Source organism: Primulina eburnea, chromosome 12 (genome assembly GCF_022965805.1).
Source record: "Primulina eburnea isolate SZY01 chromosome 12, ASM2296580v1, whole genome shotgun sequence".
Lineage (NCBI taxonomy): Eukaryota > Viridiplantae > Streptophyta > Magnoliopsida > Lamiales > Gesneriaceae > Primulina > Primulina eburnea.
This window is the reverse complement of record NC_133112.1, coordinates 3,623,143-3,639,865: the sequence shown is the minus strand read 5'-3', so window position 1 is coordinate 3,639,865 and position 16,723 is coordinate 3,623,143. Positions and strand designations below refer to the sequence as shown.

At 34.9% G+C, this 16,723-nt stretch overlaps 2 protein-coding genes across 3 annotated transcripts; one reads left to right on the top strand and one right to left on the bottom strand.

Annotated features, from left to right (window-relative positions):
• Window positions 1–1,066: 1,066 nt before the first annotated feature.
• On the bottom strand, window positions 1,067–4,325 carry LOC140807493 (uncharacterized). The gene is made up of 5 exons (XM_073164352.1): window positions 4,119–4,325; window positions 2,948–3,586; window positions 2,745–2,833; window positions 2,401–2,500; window positions 1,067–1,444 (listed from the first exon to the last, which is right to left on the bottom strand). The coding sequence occupies exons 1-5, from the start codon at window positions 4,275–4,277 to the stop codon at window positions 1,277–1,279; spliced, it is 1,155 nt and encodes a 384-aa protein (XP_073020453.1). The 5' UTR covers window positions 4,278–4,325; the 3' UTR covers window positions 1,067–1,276.
• A 9,073-nt stretch (window positions 4,326–13,398) lies between these two features.
• Window positions 13,399–16,707, top strand: LOC140806935 (uncharacterized). 2 transcript variants are annotated; one of them, XM_073163501.1, is made up of 2 exons: window positions 13,399–13,622; window positions 14,424–16,707. In XM_073163501.1, the coding sequence occupies exon 2, from the start codon at window positions 14,473–14,475 to the stop codon at window positions 16,255–16,257; it is 1,785 nt and encodes a 594-aa protein (XP_073019602.1). In that variant the 5' UTR covers window positions 13,399–13,622; window positions 14,424–14,472; the 3' UTR covers window positions 16,258–16,707. The 2 variants fall into 2 exon arrangements, with proteins under 2 accessions (XP_073019602.1, XP_073019603.1); XM_073163502.1 differs by lacking the exon at window positions 13,399–13,622 and adding an exon at window positions 13,643–13,812.
• The last annotated feature ends 16 nt before the right edge of the window (window positions 16,708–16,723 follow it).

The window sequence follows — 16,723 nt, the reverse complement described above, 5'->3', positions numbered from 1 at the left end:
TTGCCATAATCCCTAATGAACCTGTGATAATACCCTGTCAACCCCAAAAATCATCTCACCCCTTTCACCGACTTGGGCTCTGGCCACTGTTTCACACAAAGCACTTTGTTCAGGTAAACCTTCACCCATTTGTTTGAAACTATATGTCCCAAACACTCTACCATCGGCTGTCTAAATTTACATTTTTTTGTTTGGAACAAATTTTTGCTCTTGCAACACTTCAAACACTAGCCGTGCATGTCACACTTGGAACCCAACCATCCTCGGCCTTTTTGTTACTGCTCTTTATTGCATCAGTCAATCCTTGAACCACAGCAGTCAAGGAACTCATTTGTCCATCTAATGATTGGAATTTAGTTTGGGTAAACCAATATTTTTCTTCCTGACCAAGTATCATCTTCTCTAATGTTTCAAACTTAGCATCAGTGATTGTGGAAGCCATGGAAGTCCCTTGGTCGGCTTGGCAGGTCTGACCAATTGATAGAACTCCAAGAGATCTCACTCAAGGGAACAATCCCTCTTGCCCTAGCAAGGCTAGACTTGCGTAACAAAACACATCATATCTCACTACATCTCTCCTCTCCCATTTTAACCCCTCTGCACATGCATAACAACCAGCCTCCTCCCACATGTTCTTTGGGCCTTCTTTGATATACTTTGTAAACTCTTGGTCTATCATGGTGGGCCTAAAATTGTTGGCCCTCCAACATCAGTACTTGGGCCCATAAGTGTTTGTCCCGTAACAAATACTCTGCCTAAAAAAAAGTACTGCTAGGTTGAGAGTCAGTCTCGAAGCAAGCACATGTAAACATCATAGTGTCTGCCCCATAAATGGCACATTTTGCCAGTCGAGCTCAACTACTTTGAGACTAAGGCCCGATATACGATTAATTAAGCTCAACCATAATTATATGGTCATGAGCGGGATGATGATCTATGATAGAAAGGTAAACTAATACGTTTTTAACTGGAAGATAAGGAAGGACAAAGGTAGGGGTCCATGCCTATGGGGATGTGCATTCAAGATACTCCAATTTAAATAAGCAATTTCAGAAGAGAAAAGTGATTCCGAAATAAAAATTGGGAAGGAACAGATAATGTAGAAATCTATTACAGCCGTCACAATGTTGGAAGTAATTTCCCATGAATCAGAACATGATATATAGTTACCAAGTATGATTTCAACAACAAAAGAACACGTACCTTCAATTTTATTCACATGATAAGTATTATAGATTATGGCTGCGCTTCAACAGGCGAGATATGCACCAATAAATCATCTGCAAACGGATCCTTCCGACAGTTTTTGCACCACAGATGCAGATGAGTTTTTCAAGCAATCACAGAACACTATGTTCTGCGGATTTCCAGATATGAATTGTCTTATGGATTTGATTGCATCAAAGTACGCGCCATTAAAAGGGTATTCAAGTCCATCAATAACCTACAGTCATGATTGAAATCAGAACAGACAGATGGCGACTTAGATATAAGCTGTTATAAAGGAGTGAACACATCTCAACCATATATGGAAAGATCTGAGTGCCTTAGAAAAATTAAGCGAACTAAAATGGAGTAAGAATAACATAAAAGGTTGAAGTTAGACTTTTAAATAGGGGTGAACGAAAAATTCAGTTACACCAAAATAACAGAACGAATCCATATATCGGAAGTTTGAATCAGCTTATTCAGTGATTTGGATTTAAAATTGGAGAATATTGGTTTGGTATTATTTATTTTTAAAAGAAAACTGACTAAACCAAACCAACCAAACTTTTAAAAATTAACATTTTTTAATATGTAGAAGAATTTCTTTTATGTTGACCTATATTAGCATCAAGTGATTACATTAATTTAATAAAAAAATTAGTTCATTTGATTTATTTGTTAATTTGTCATTTTTAAGTAGAAATAGATTATCTTGGTCGATCGACTGAATAACTGATTAAAATCTTTCAGTTACATAGCTTTTCACAAAGTAATGATAGGTTTGATGTGGCAAAAACTAAATCAGCCTAATCCTTTTTTTAGCAATTCGGTTCCATTCACACCCTAGCTCTTGGTGCTTAGAGTCTTGATGCTTAGAGTAGGGGTTTGATATGCAATTGCTGATACACTCAACTTATGTGACGTTGGTGAGCATAAACACTTTCATGAGAGTAATGAAGCGTTAACTGATTAAAATACAAATATTGGGGTGAATTCTATTTCTCGGCATTTCTCTATTCAGGGATTTACGTAATTTTTTTTTACAACAGTGTTTTCTAAAACTATTATAATTGTCCTGTATGATTACTACTAAAAGAAAAAAGAACACAAAAGAATACCATACCAGATGGAAAATAATGAATGTTGCAATAACAAGTCTTAAGGGGAATGAAAAGTTTAATATAAAATTACCAGTAGGGAAACCCCAGATGTGTCAAAAGCCTTCAGGGTGAGAAGCTCCAAAAGCCTCTCCGGCGTGGAGACAATGAACTCCGGTTCACAGCTCTTCAAACTTTCAGAAAAAGCGAGAAAGGTGAAAGGTCATTCTTTGAACAGAGAAACAACACAATCATAAATATACATGGGCTTAGTTAAATTCTAAAGGCGAAGTAGAAAAGAGAGATTGACAAACAAAAAAATTGAGGATCATACCATCCCACCTCCCAAATGAAAATCCTATATTTGCCTCGCTTTTAGCTATTGTCTATGACTCGCAAAGTTACATCATATTAACAAGATTGAAGGTAGATTCTAACCCATTAACTTGATGATCAACGGAAGCACCAGAATGAAGACTCACGGTATGAATTCCAAGGGCCTTCAATGGCTTGCATACTTCACGCACCTAAGTATGATGCAACAGAGAGACAATTAAGCCAATGAGTCAATTGCGACTCTCAACAGATCTATAAGACCTGTGGTACCGTTGATTAAAAAATAATTATTGTATCTGACAAACCTTAGAAGCTTTCTCTCGTGATGGCACAAGATATAAAAGAAAAGGGCTAGTAAATGAAAGCCCCTCTTTCTCTTTCATTGAAATGGTATCAGCAGCCGTTGATGCGATCCAAGCAATTTGCTCCATTGTGGAATCAGCTCTATCAGTTTCAAGAACATCTTTTCTGTTGGAATAAAAATTCCAGAACTCCGTTCCCCATGCATTGGCAAAGAAAGGTTTGTCTCCTTCACTAACATAACCTTCAACATTCTCCAAAGCAGTCTGAATTGAATTCAGGCATGTAATCAAAAATTTTGATGGGCACTCCGTTTTGTTTTCAGAGCAGTTTACTTTCCGAACACGGTCGGGATTGATCCTACTAATGACCTGGCAAGTTGGTTTCCCCACATTGATTGCTATTTCTGGACCCATAAAACTAAATGGCTCAATAGATTCTGAGTGTCCACTACCCACTTCATGCTCTTGGGGATCTACATGAGAATCACCCCTGCATTTGGTTACTTTCTCAAGCATTCTGGCTTTTTTCTCCCGAGACTTCCCATTTGCTTTAGAACTTCTCTTCCTTTTTTTCGTATGATCAATTTTCCCATGTTTATCATTAAAAGGGTCCTCCGGAGTTGGAAGGCTAAAGCACATGCCCTGAAAAAGCCACAATAAAAGAAAAACATGATCCTAATGATCATGAACAACAGCCACATTAATGGTGAGCATCAGTACCTTAAAGGTTTAGCAGTGCTACATCAAAATTTTAAGGGTCAAACAAAGATTTATGGTCCAAATAACAGATTCAGATTCAACTACATAATCTCAGAACAAGAAATCAAGTCATAGGGAGACATAATATTTTTTTACATCAAAGACACGATTTTGAAATAATTATTCGAGGAATCCGATTATAGCTGCCGTACTCGTTTGAAGCCAATCAGCACCCGACTGCAACCACGCATGAAAGCAAACTCTTCTAACCTAACGCGTTTATAGCAGCGAATAATCTTAACAAACGATAATATATTTTCAATTCATGATTCTACTGCAAAGGAAAAAAAAAAGACAAATCTTAACTTCGAGATAACAATGAACATTACATGACAGATATTTACAATCAACGAAACAGCATAAAACCATAAAAAAAAACAATTAATCAAGAGGTGTCTTCACAATCTCAAGTCACCTGGCATTGGCGGCGTTTGCCTGATTTGCGACGGTTTTTGAATGCGATGATAGCGGCGACGCGAGCAGAAACCTTAGAGGATGAATCTTTCTTGTTTTCTTGCTTTTTTCTGCTCTGTTTGTTCCTTCTTCTGCTTATCGAATCCTCGCTTCTTCCCATTTCTGAAGGCTGCGGGCGAATGAACCAGGCGGTTTCCGCAGTTCAGTAGCGAGGCTATATTTGATATTTGAGAGGGGTGCGCCATGGTTTTTTTGTCATTTCCGTAGGCCAATAGGGTTTGGTGGGCTTTGGACAAATTGGGCTTAGGGTTGGGCCTTTACATATTATACTTTTTCATTTTACACAATAATTGATAAATTCGTGAAATAAAGAAGAAAATGTTGAATTGTCCTCCAATTTTTCAAATCAACCAAACTCTTTGCTAATGATTATTTGTTATATCACGTTACTATTATATCAATTATAATATTGAAATCTTCTTATTATCAACCACCGCACTTGAAATATGAAATAAAACGTTAATTGTTTGAAGTAAACTCCGAGTTAATTTATTGATTAAGTATTTTATAAGACGATCTTGAAGATCTATATTTCTGATACATATTGACTCGGTCGATATTTTTAACATAAAAAATAAAAAATAATATTTTTTATGAATTCGATCAGATTAAAAATGAATAGCATAAAATTGACTCATTATATGATGGAGAAGGTCTCTTGTGAGACGATCTCACGAATCTTTATCTGTGATACGGGTCAACCATACCGATATTCACAATAAAAAGTAGAGTGAGTCTCATGTGAGACCGTCTCACGGGTCATAATCCGTGAGACGGGTCAACCCTACCCATATACACAATAAAAAGTAATACTCTTAGCATAAAAAAGTAATACTTTTTCATGGGTGATCCAAATAAGAGACCCGTCTCACAAATACGACCCGTGAGACCGTCTCACACAAGTTTTTGCCTAAAAAGTAATACCCTAAACATAAAAAGTAATATTTTTTCATGGATGACCCAAATAAATATATGTCTCATAAAATACGTATGTCACACAAGTTTTTACATATATGATTTTATATGAGTTTTTTTGTATAATTTAGTGTAACGATGAATAAAATAATATTTATATATGAACATATGGACAACAGGCGGAGTGAATGCCGTTACTTGTTCCAAAGCAATAAATTTGTTTGAAATTACCAACTCACGGGGCGCATTGACTTGCGTGACTTGTTCAGACCACTGTCTGCCTTAACCTGTAATAATTAATTCCATTGCATGGAAATATAAATTACCTAAAACTTAGAGAGATGCAATTTTCTTTTTAGTAGCCACCGGTCAAATTAATTAATTCACATAAATTAAAATTAAAATTAAAATTAAAATTAAAATTAAAACATGAATTTATTCATACCTAGATTTATTATGTTATATCGGAAAAAATACTTGTATATAATAAAAATAATAATTTGATACATACATTTAAAAAAAATTTATGAGTCCTTCGTACAATATATTGAAGCTTATATATATATATATATATGAACCGGGTTTATATTTGGGACGGATGAAAAAAGAATGCAATATTTATATTGGGGACGAAATCGACAAAATTGTTAGAATGGGCAAGTGTGTATGACGATCGATGAAAATTACGAGTGGTGCACGCACTCGGGTCGAAAGGTATTTTCACTGCAATTATATGTCGGCCAAAATAAGTTATCTTATGATGGATTTAATTATAAGTCAAATTTGAGGCATTTTATATTATTATTATTATTATTACGTGCCTATGGGAAAGAAAACGACTCGATGGTAATGTCAAAAACCAGCGGATGGCTAAGTTAAAATTTCATCGCGCACGTGGAACCGAGACCCAATTCAAATATGTCGACCATAAAAGCAAGCACTGGTCGTTGGTCAAAATGTTAAAATCCGAAATATGAAATAATAATAGTTATAGAGCAGTAAACGAAATATTACTGTATAGATATAGATGTAACATTAAACAAAAACAGTATGATATTAGAAGTACAAATATCAGGTATGTAAAACAATAGGAAATCAAAAAACTAAATCGAAATCTGTATGGATTGCACTTTCTATAAAATAGATTTGTCCTGCTGATTCTTTAATATTCATGAGATATAAATTAAATTTAAACTTTTTTAAATTTAATTAAATTTCCGTCACAAGTTAACAAAGCCACCATGAATACTTGCAATTTTGGCGTTTAGAATTAAAGTAAATAACAAAAACGTCTCACATTAATTAACCATATCGAAACATTAATTTATGGTTTTTTTGCTAATTGGAGCTGTGGGGACCCGGACGCTAATTCATTCCTTAATCGTCTTTAGGAATAATTCAAACAATTATAATAAACAGAGTCTAAATTTTTTTTTTAAAATACACAGCGAAAACATAATGTAATTAGATTCAAATTACATATTAAACATAACATACAATCATTGTATGATCTACAATAATCCGACTAGGTTCAACTACAGGTCAGTGCTGAATCCTAAGTTGCTTCAAAGCCCGGATCTCCACGCTATCTAGTCCAGCCTCGTTCTCTTCTTGACCCTGATCCTAGCCCACCTGTTGCCATGCACACATACAAACAAGACAACAGCCGGATAACTCCGGTAAGATATAAATATCCCAGTATAAATCATGTATACATGCAATCATATAAACAATATAAAAACATATAACAGAAAATCATATCCCATATCGAACTCATGACATGAAATACTAACAAGAATAAATCATATTCTAAACATGTACCCTATTTAGGAACCGCAAGGAATATGAACCATATTCAGGAACATAACCAACATCAATAAATATAAATCAATATAATTGTCACTCAGACTCGTGACTCCACGTTTTAGACTAGACTCAGTCCTAGCCTAGGGATCCCGGTTTCCAGACATTGGCATTCCATATCGACCAACAGTAATAGAAAAGACTCCAGTTCTATCCACGTCGATATAGTATCGATCACCAGTAATAGAAGAAGCTCTGTTTCTATCCACATCAGTATAGTATCGATCACCAGTAATAGAAGGAACTCCAATTCTATCAACATCGATATAACATCGATCAACAATAATAGAAGAAGTTATGATTCTATCCACATCGATACAGTACTGATTACCAGTAATAGAAGGAGCTATAATTTTATCCACATCGATAGCCAATTATCCAATGACAGACTATGGCACTTCCGCCAATACAATATCTCATGACATCGTGCAATGTGCCCGTGGTAATCCTATCAATATCTGGCACTTCTGTCACAAGATTACTCGTCTAACACCTGTTATCTATAACTCAAGAGAACAAGTATATCAATCTACTCAATGCAAATATCAATGCAATAAGTAAAGTATGTGATTTAGGGAAACTCGAGTCAAACCTCACTCGAGTTGTGCAATCCCAACTCAACATTAATTTATACATTTATCTCCTCGCTCAGAAGAAGAAGAAGAATTTCCGACTCTATCTCGGTCCATTCTCAATCTGGTAATAACAATACCGAACAGATATAATATCAATAAACAACTCAATTCAATACATGTTCTGATCAATACTCAAATCAACACATAATCTGATCAATGTCAAGTCAAGACACAATCTAATCCATATCGACGATATCACGATATAATCGAAATCACTACTGTATCTGATCAATATCAATCAACTAATGTTTCGACGACATAACAATATTGTCTGGATACCCCGTCAGTCCGAACATCACAGATATAATACCAGAACTCATAATAGATATCGATATCAGTCATAATCTCAATAACAATACATATCTGATATGAATTCTCAGTCAAATCAGTTCCAAAAATCATAACAATTTCATAAACAGTCTGTTTCTCAATCTGACTTCGATTCTATGATGTCTAACATGACAAGAACATCATATATGAATTCTATTCAATTCTGACAACAGCATAATTTCAAAGCATATCAAAACGTAGCAAAACTTATGTCCAGTTGTAGCCTACGTTGAAAGGAACTCGGTACTGTACTCAGATTCAAAATCAGACGGACGGATTGAAATAAAAAGGCGTAAGGATTTTCGTGAATCTTTCTCGGCCCTTTCTTCAATTCTGGGGAGAATTAAACATTTGTATGCATATATATCTACCGCTCGGGCGCCACATCTTCTGCCCGAGACACATTTCTGTTGAACATTGGCGCTCGGACGGTCAAAAACCACCGCTCGGGCGCCACACTCTCTGCCCAACTTCCTCGAATTTCACATGTCGTCTTATTTTCATGTTCCGATTAATCTTTTCATAATCATATCAAATTATATATCAATAATTATAGATTACTAGGATTAAATTTCCGGGCATTACAGAAGCACACTTCTAGGTCAGCATTCAACTCACTGACATTGATCTACCGTGTATTTCTTTCGGGAAATTCGCTTTCAGTTCTCAGACGTCGATTTTTTTTGTGTTCAGTCCCTGGGTACTTTTTTAGTACCACATTTCCACATAAAGTGTACCACATTTCCACATGAAGCGTACCATATTTTGTATGACATAGTACCACAATTTTGTGGGTAAGGAGTGAACTCAAAGAAATGTTTTGATTGGGGATTTTTCACCAACTTCTCCTATTTCTTTACATGCTTTAAATATTATATATATCAAAAAAAAAAAAGAATCACAAATTTTTCATGTGAGCCTGATATTTTATTTGAGTCGTTTATTAAAAAATATTATTTTTTATATCAAAAATATTACTTATCATTGTAAATATGAATATTTGATATGATTGAATTATTTTATGTATAAAATTCGTCTGGATCGTTTCATAAACCTACTAACAAAGAATAAATTTACAACGTTGTAATTGGGACTTTGCATGTATAGTTGTAAACTAATTTCTATTGGGCAAAAAAAAAAAAAGAATAGGAGGGTGGTTTTGAAAGTAACTTCAACTATTTTTTTAAAACTGAAGCCAACTATTTATGTAACATGGATTTTCGTAATAATATTATTTAATAACCAGGTCGGCTTTGAGATCTGTCTCATAAAATTGATTCGTGTGTAAACAACAATCCTTGATTTGTTGATGTCATAGCTTGACGTATGATCCATAATTCACGTAATTATCATAAATCATAGCAATTTATTAAAACAATAAAATTATTATATTCATCGTCCGAGTTAATTATATATATAAAAAAATTAAAAACAAAATCACACCAGAAGTTCTCAATATTAAAACAATATCCAAATTTGTTGTGTAAAAGATTATTTTAGATCAAAATATAAGATACTAATTAATCAGTGGTATTTACTGTACGTTATGGAGGACAGTCCTTTTCGATACAAGAAAGAAACTAAGAAAGTATAAATTAAACAGCCATAATTATTTAAATATAGACTAATCACATATTTTTTTAATTAATTAATAATAATATTCAAATCGAAACGAAGTCAATCTTTAATCCCACACGTGGACCCACTTCCCCTATCACACATTTGGGTGGCCACTAGAACCACCAAGGGTCAATCAGAATTCGGTGGCCAACACATTTGGTCGGCAAAAATGAGATTCATAGACATCTTTTTTGTGTGGATACAGTTAATAGGGATGCCAATTTCCTCTTAAACCAATTGAGAATCTTATAATTGATCTTAATAAAGGAGGGTAGGGTATGAAATTTTTTTTTATCTGATTAAATAAATGAGTAATCGAGTATAGAGATTTCTCGAGTATGCATATGAAAGCAGGTCTTCAAAATCCTATACACACCCCGATTTAATTAATATTGATGAGTATGAGATTTTTAGTTAGTTAAGTGCTAATTTCGGATAATTACATCAAAATCGATCAGAAAAAGAGTAAGTGAACATATTGCTAATATTTAGCTCATATAAGGGCTCCTTTAAGTCCATCTAAATTTATCTATAAATATCAAGTATTTATTATGTTCATGGTAAGTGACTTTGAATTCCAAAAATTATTTCCCTTTTTATTATATTTTGGAGGTGATTGTTGATTTGATTTTTCGTCGGGTAATCAATGGCATCTCTAACGTTCGTTCGTGAAGTATGTGACATCTTCGAGAAGACCATTTATTGGATTTTCATTCTATCGACTGATTCATAAGAGCATGATGTCAATCATATAAGTGATCTCTTAATTTGGTAGACTACCAGAACCCCTAATTGCAGGTAGTCATTTTATGACGTGCATAAAATATATGTGTGTGTGTGTGTGATGTCCCGGAAAAAAGGGCTAGAGCCTTAGACCCGGTCGGGGAAATAAGGACCAGAACAGGGAAATTTCAATGTTTCTCAGGAAGCCAAGAGGAGACCGAGTGGAAGTCAATCTGAGTAAAGAAATAATATCATGTTTAAATCACCCCCAGCACATATCAACCAAAAAAACATATCACACCACCACCAACTTGTACAAGACCGATCTTATGGCCTCAATTGGGCAACACAGAAAGATTAGAGTCAATTGATCACGAACTTTGTCAACCGATAATCAAGAGGCCTGTTTCCCTTCAGGTTCTCAAATCATCTCGAAGTCAATACGTGTGCCAAGTCCTCATATCGTGGCCATTACTCGAACATCTAAGAGTGATCATTGACTCGGGTGCCTTACAAATAACTCCAATAAATGTGAAACCTGAGAATTCATTTCCATTCTCACAAGCACTCCTTTTAGACTCATTTAAAGAAACATTTTTTTTCTCTGCATAAATATTTGACTGACTTGAGTGTTGGGGTGATGATGCCGCAAACTCTTCCGATGCCCCAATAAAGTTTCTTGTTTCAAGTGTGCAGACCATCTAGTCGATGTTATAGAGATGATGATGAAATTGAATGTCCGATGATGTTGGTGGTGCATATAATAAATGATGATGCGAACAGAAGATATAAAATTCTATATAATCCGACTCATTATCATTCATAACAATTAAATTAGATTAAAAATGAAATCCCACACCCCGATTATATAAAGATTTGGGTGGTCCAATTGATAGGCCAATCCAATACGATTTTTTTAGTATTTATTATATGTATAGTTTTTTTTTATGAAATATATATAATAATTTTACATGAAATATAATTGTATTGATGTATTGTAATTTGTTTTGAGAACATCCTCTCAGTATGGTTTTGAATAATTAAAATAAACATATTTAATGCGGCTCGAAATCAATAATAATTTTTGATACTCACGGGAAATTTAGGATCCGCTCCCAGCAAGTGTCAGTAGTACAGACGTAGGGTTTTGAAATTGTCCCGAGCTTGAAATCACGAAAAAGACCGTTAAGAGGGGGCCAGGAGGGTGTCCTGACGTAACCCCTCCGACGCTCAAGTCAGTGACTGAGGATATATGAAGGAGCAGCTAAGGGTGCTGCCGAAAACAATATAGTGAATGAATCAACTGAATACTCAAACCTGGTATTTATAGGAGAATACCTGAACCTTTGATGAGTCTGTCTTCCATTTGGGCTTAAGATGGACCAGGGGTTTGGATCGGATCTTGATGGGTACAGAGAATATCAATTTTAAAAAAATCAACAAATTTTTTGTTGGCAACGTATTTAATATTGATGATTATGATATGATTGAAAGAAATCGTGAATAGTCAACGAGTGAAGGACCGGGCGGGCCGGCAGGGCTGCTTTCAGTGGGACAGATTTGAACCGGTCATTTCAAATTGATGGTAGGGTCAAAACGGTAAATATACATTTCTCCGCGTGGTCGCTATAATGATTTGTAACATTTATGTCTATCACAATTTCAAGTACCCCCTTTATCTTATCTGCTCCAGAACCCCCAAGAAAATTATATTTGCCGGGTTTCCCCCTTCATTTGCCTGGGTTTATAATGTTGTCGGTGAAAATAAAATAGAGATTATCTCAATATTATTTTTTTTAAATGTAGTTATCTTTTAATAAATGGATAATAATGTAAACTTACAATAAAAGATTAAATGCAAAAACTTGAGTGAGACGGTCTCACGGGTCGTATTTGATGAGACGAATATCTTATTTTGGTCATCCATGAAAAAAATATTACTTTTTATGTTAATAGTATTTCTTTTTATTGTGAATATCGGTAGGGTTGATCCGTCTTACCGATAAAGATTCGTGAGATCGTCTACTCAAGATTAAAAGTATGTCGATTGATGATCTGATCTATATTTACGAAGAAAAATATTATTTTTCGTGGTTAGTCGGGTTGGAGACTCTTATCACAAAATTGATATTTGAGACGATATTATTTTTTCATGGTTGGGTCGGATTGAAAAATCGTCCCACAAAATTTGACATTGAGATAGTCTTATAATAGGTTTTTTTGGATTAAAAATTTCGATAAATATATCTATTTAATTTATTCTTAAAAATAAATTAGATTTTTTCCCAATTAATGAAAACACGGCCAATTTTTTAACAATTCTACACTAACTAACTTAAAATGTCATATTCTCCAAAACAAGAAAAAAACAATCAAATCAAAATAAGTATGTTAAAAAGTTTTTAAACGTTTTCTCACTGTATTGAAACATATCAGACTATAAAAAAATTCATATGAAACCGTCTCACGTACCAATTTTGTGAGGCGATCTACTGTTCGATGCGACACATGATATTTTTTATTGTTATGTCAAAAATATTACTTTTCATTATAGATATGAATCAAATCAATACATATAACAAATAAATATATGTGAGATGGTCTCACACAAAACATACTCATCAAACTAATAATAAATTATTAATAAATCTAAAAAACATAGATATTAAACATGTCGATATCAAATGATCTAATTTTAGCTTGTTACAGTAATTTCTTGATACCAAATGCTATTTCAGTTGATTTTTTATTTAGTTACCTTACCATTTTTATATTCCATATATTTCTATAAAATTTTGAGAATATTTGAATATATGTTTTATCACAAAAAATTTGTGAGACTCACTAATCAATTTTGTAAGACGAATTTCTTATTTGAATCATCCATGAAAAAATAATATTTCTATGAAAAAATATTATTTTTATGACAAAATTATTACTTATTATTATAAATCGACGAGGTTCATATGTCTCATAGATAAAAATCGTGAGAACCTATGAAAAGATAGGTACTAAAGTTTTATGAAGCATAAACAAAATCCTACATAAAATAAAACAAAGTTGAAAAAAGATGGAAAGATAACATTTAGAAAAGGTAACAAATCTCGAGTGTTAAGGGGAATTACGAAAGGAAGAGAAAGCTGAGGGTGCTGGCTGTAACGTAATAAATGTTCCCATAAATTCCACTCGGTTTCTCAACTCTCGCCAATTCTTCTGCCAATTTCGTGCATGTGGCCATCTTCCCTCTGCCTTTCCCCTTTATATTTTGCTGGGTTTTTCTCTCTCTTCTACTAGAAAATACAAGCCTCCCGTTGTTTCCTGGTAGATTCGGTCCAATTTTTGTCTGTTGCAGATAATTAGTGAGTTTCTGATATGGGCTTTCACCCTTCTTTGTTTTTTTCTGCTTGGTTACACGGTGTCTTGTTCTTGTTATGTCCTGGTTTTATGACGGGAATTTTAGTGTTTCATAGTTTATAGTTCTTGTTGAGCTGTGTGTAAGCAAAGGAAAATAATTTGTTGGGGAAGATTTGGAAGTTGGCAGCAGTTTAAGCAAGTTTTGAAGCGTTCTCTTTTGCTTGAAATTTGAAAGAATTTTTTTTTAATTAAATCCGATATCGGTTTGATTCTTCTTACTTGTTTGATCTGGGATTATTTATGTTTTCCTGTCTTCGGTGTTTTTTGTAATGAATTTCTAATCATTTTGTGGTGGTGGGGTATCGAATTCCAAGTGTAAAATAATTTATCGATCCATTTTAGTTGTGCTTAGTTCACTTTATTTAACGTATAATTTCTTCAAATTTATAGTTGCTTTGTCGTTCACATAGTTTCATGAGATCTTCCGAGTACCAAATGAAAAGGCGAAAGTAAAGCAGAAATAGAGAATAGGAATCTTGGGAAGGAGAAGATTATTTTCTGATTAATGAAGTCTTAAGTTGTTTTGTTTTCTGATCATATCTTTCTGGTTATAGAATCAATCATCCTTCGGTTTAAATTTTTTTGTTTGTTTTATCGTGAATAGTTGATCTTGAGTATTTTCCATTCACCTTGCTGTTATCTAATGTGCAAATAAAGGTCATTTCGATGATCTGTCATTTGTTACTTGTTGATCTTTACAAGAACAGAATTTGAACTGGTTTTAAGCAGCTTCTGTTTCTGTACAGTTTCTCTTTTACTTCGGAGTAAAGAAAGTTAGTGGGTGCAATACTAGAAATGGTTGCTGAATCATGGTTTCGTAGTTTATGGAAGCCCTCGAAAAAACAAGACTTTCATGCTGGAAAGTTGCATATCGGGGTTCTGGCTTTCGAAGCCGCGAGTTTGATGTCTAAGCTGCTTCATCTCTGGCAATCATTGACCGAGAAGCAAATCATGAGGTTGAGGGAGGAAATAGCAAATTCCACAGGTATCAAGAAGCTTGTCTCGGAAAACGATGATTACATTGGAAAAATGATAAGTGCAGAAATGACCGAAAACTTGGTGAATGTTGCAAGAGCTGTTGCAAGAATATCAAAGAAATGTAGTGATCCCTTGTTAAAGAGTTTTGAGCAAGCCTTTAATGATTTGATTAGGTTGTCTAATGATACCTATGGTTGGCAATTTTCGTGGAAGAAGATGGATAGGAAAGCCAAGAGATTGGAACGGCTTATAATCGCGAATAATAATTTGTTTCAAGAAATGGAGACACTTGCAGATTTAGAACAAAGTTTGCGAAGAATGATGGGAAGTGATAATGCAGATAGCATAATCTTGGTGGAATATGAAAAAAAAATCGCGTGGAAACAACAAGAGGTGAGGCATCTTAAGGAGAATTCTCTTTGGAATCGAACTTATGATTACACAGTTCTTCTTCTAGCAAGATTTATATTTACTACTTATGGTAGGATTGGGCATGTGTTTGGAGTTAATGACGTGGCTGACATGGGGATTAGAGATTCTAGATTTGTAGATTCAAACAATAGCCGAAAGAGCCACTCAACTGTATTCACTCAATCATCAGTTTACCCATCTGAAAATTGCGTTCCGAGGTATTCTTATGGCTCGGTAGGCAAGATTATATCTTTGTCAGGTCCAATTTCAAGAACAAGCAATATTGGCAATTTCCACTCAGGTCCACTTCGAAATTCCGAGAATACTTCAGGCCCGATTCCTGGAACACATAATGGTGCTAGCTTTTATTCGGGTCCCCTTGTGAGGTCGTCAACGAAGTCCGGCCCTCTGCGAAAGGCGATCCGATTGTGGCAGTTTCGTGATAAATCTCAGAACATAAAGGAGAAGATTCCACCGCAGCAATCTGATCAACTAACCACCTCGGTGCCTTTTACGAGGGGCATGGTCAGTGAGAATGTTACTCCCACAAGCGATTTCTCCGGGAACATCTATTCCGGAGTTTTCAACAGAACTAAAGGTCCCAACAGAGCAGAGCATACTTCTGGCAACTCAAGTCAAGGAAACCAATCGGTTGGTCCTAAGAACAAGTTGTTGAATGCGCCTCCTCCCGAAACTCTCGGTGCTGCTGGCTTAGCTCTTCACTATGCAAATGTTATCATATTTATTGAGAAATTAGTGGCGTCTCCTCATTTGATTGGCAATGATGCAAGAGATGATTTATACAACATGCTACCTTCTAGCATCAGAGCTTCCCTGAGGGCGAAACTAAAGCCGTATGCCAATATCCTGACTTCATCAGTGTATGATACAGTTCTCGCGGGAGAGTGGACTGATGCAATGTCAGTAACACTCGAATGGCTAGCCCCACTTGCTCATAACATGATAAGATGGCAATCAGAGCGGAGCATTGAGCACCAGAGTTTAGTTTCCAGAACAAATATGCTTCTAGTTCAAACCCTTTTCTTTGCGAATCAAGAAAAGACAGAAGCAGCCATAACCGAGCTTCTTGTTGGGTTGAACTATATATGGAGGTTCGGTCGAGAAATCAATGCAAATTCACTATCTGAGTTTGCTAGTGCCAGAAAAGTCGACGAATACTTGGATTCATAGCTGCATCACTAATACATGCTTATCATTTTGCTGAAGGATCATTCTTAATGTCAAAGTTTCCTGATCCATTCGTCCCAAAAGCCGAAGTACAGGAAAGGATTCCTCGAGTCTTTGGTGAAACCTACATGTCGGATTCTTGGATGGCAAGAGGGCATATCCTTATTCCCGCAGTTGGTGGATCGCAACATTTTCCTGGTTACAACTTTGGATATAAGGTTTGTGATTCAGAATCCACATGATGCTGTTTTTCAGTCATCGATAGCCATTACTCGCACTTGAAGTATTGTAAATTGTCGATGTAGATCATGAAAATTTAATCCTGGTAAAGGTGTGGTTTTCCAATCTTAGGAGCTTCTCATTAATTTAAAGGATGTCATGCGGCTTGTTGTTTGGCTTGAAATCTTTGCTTTGCCATAAACTTTTTTGTTGGGAAACAATTAGAAATCTCAATTTCATGGCCTTTTAT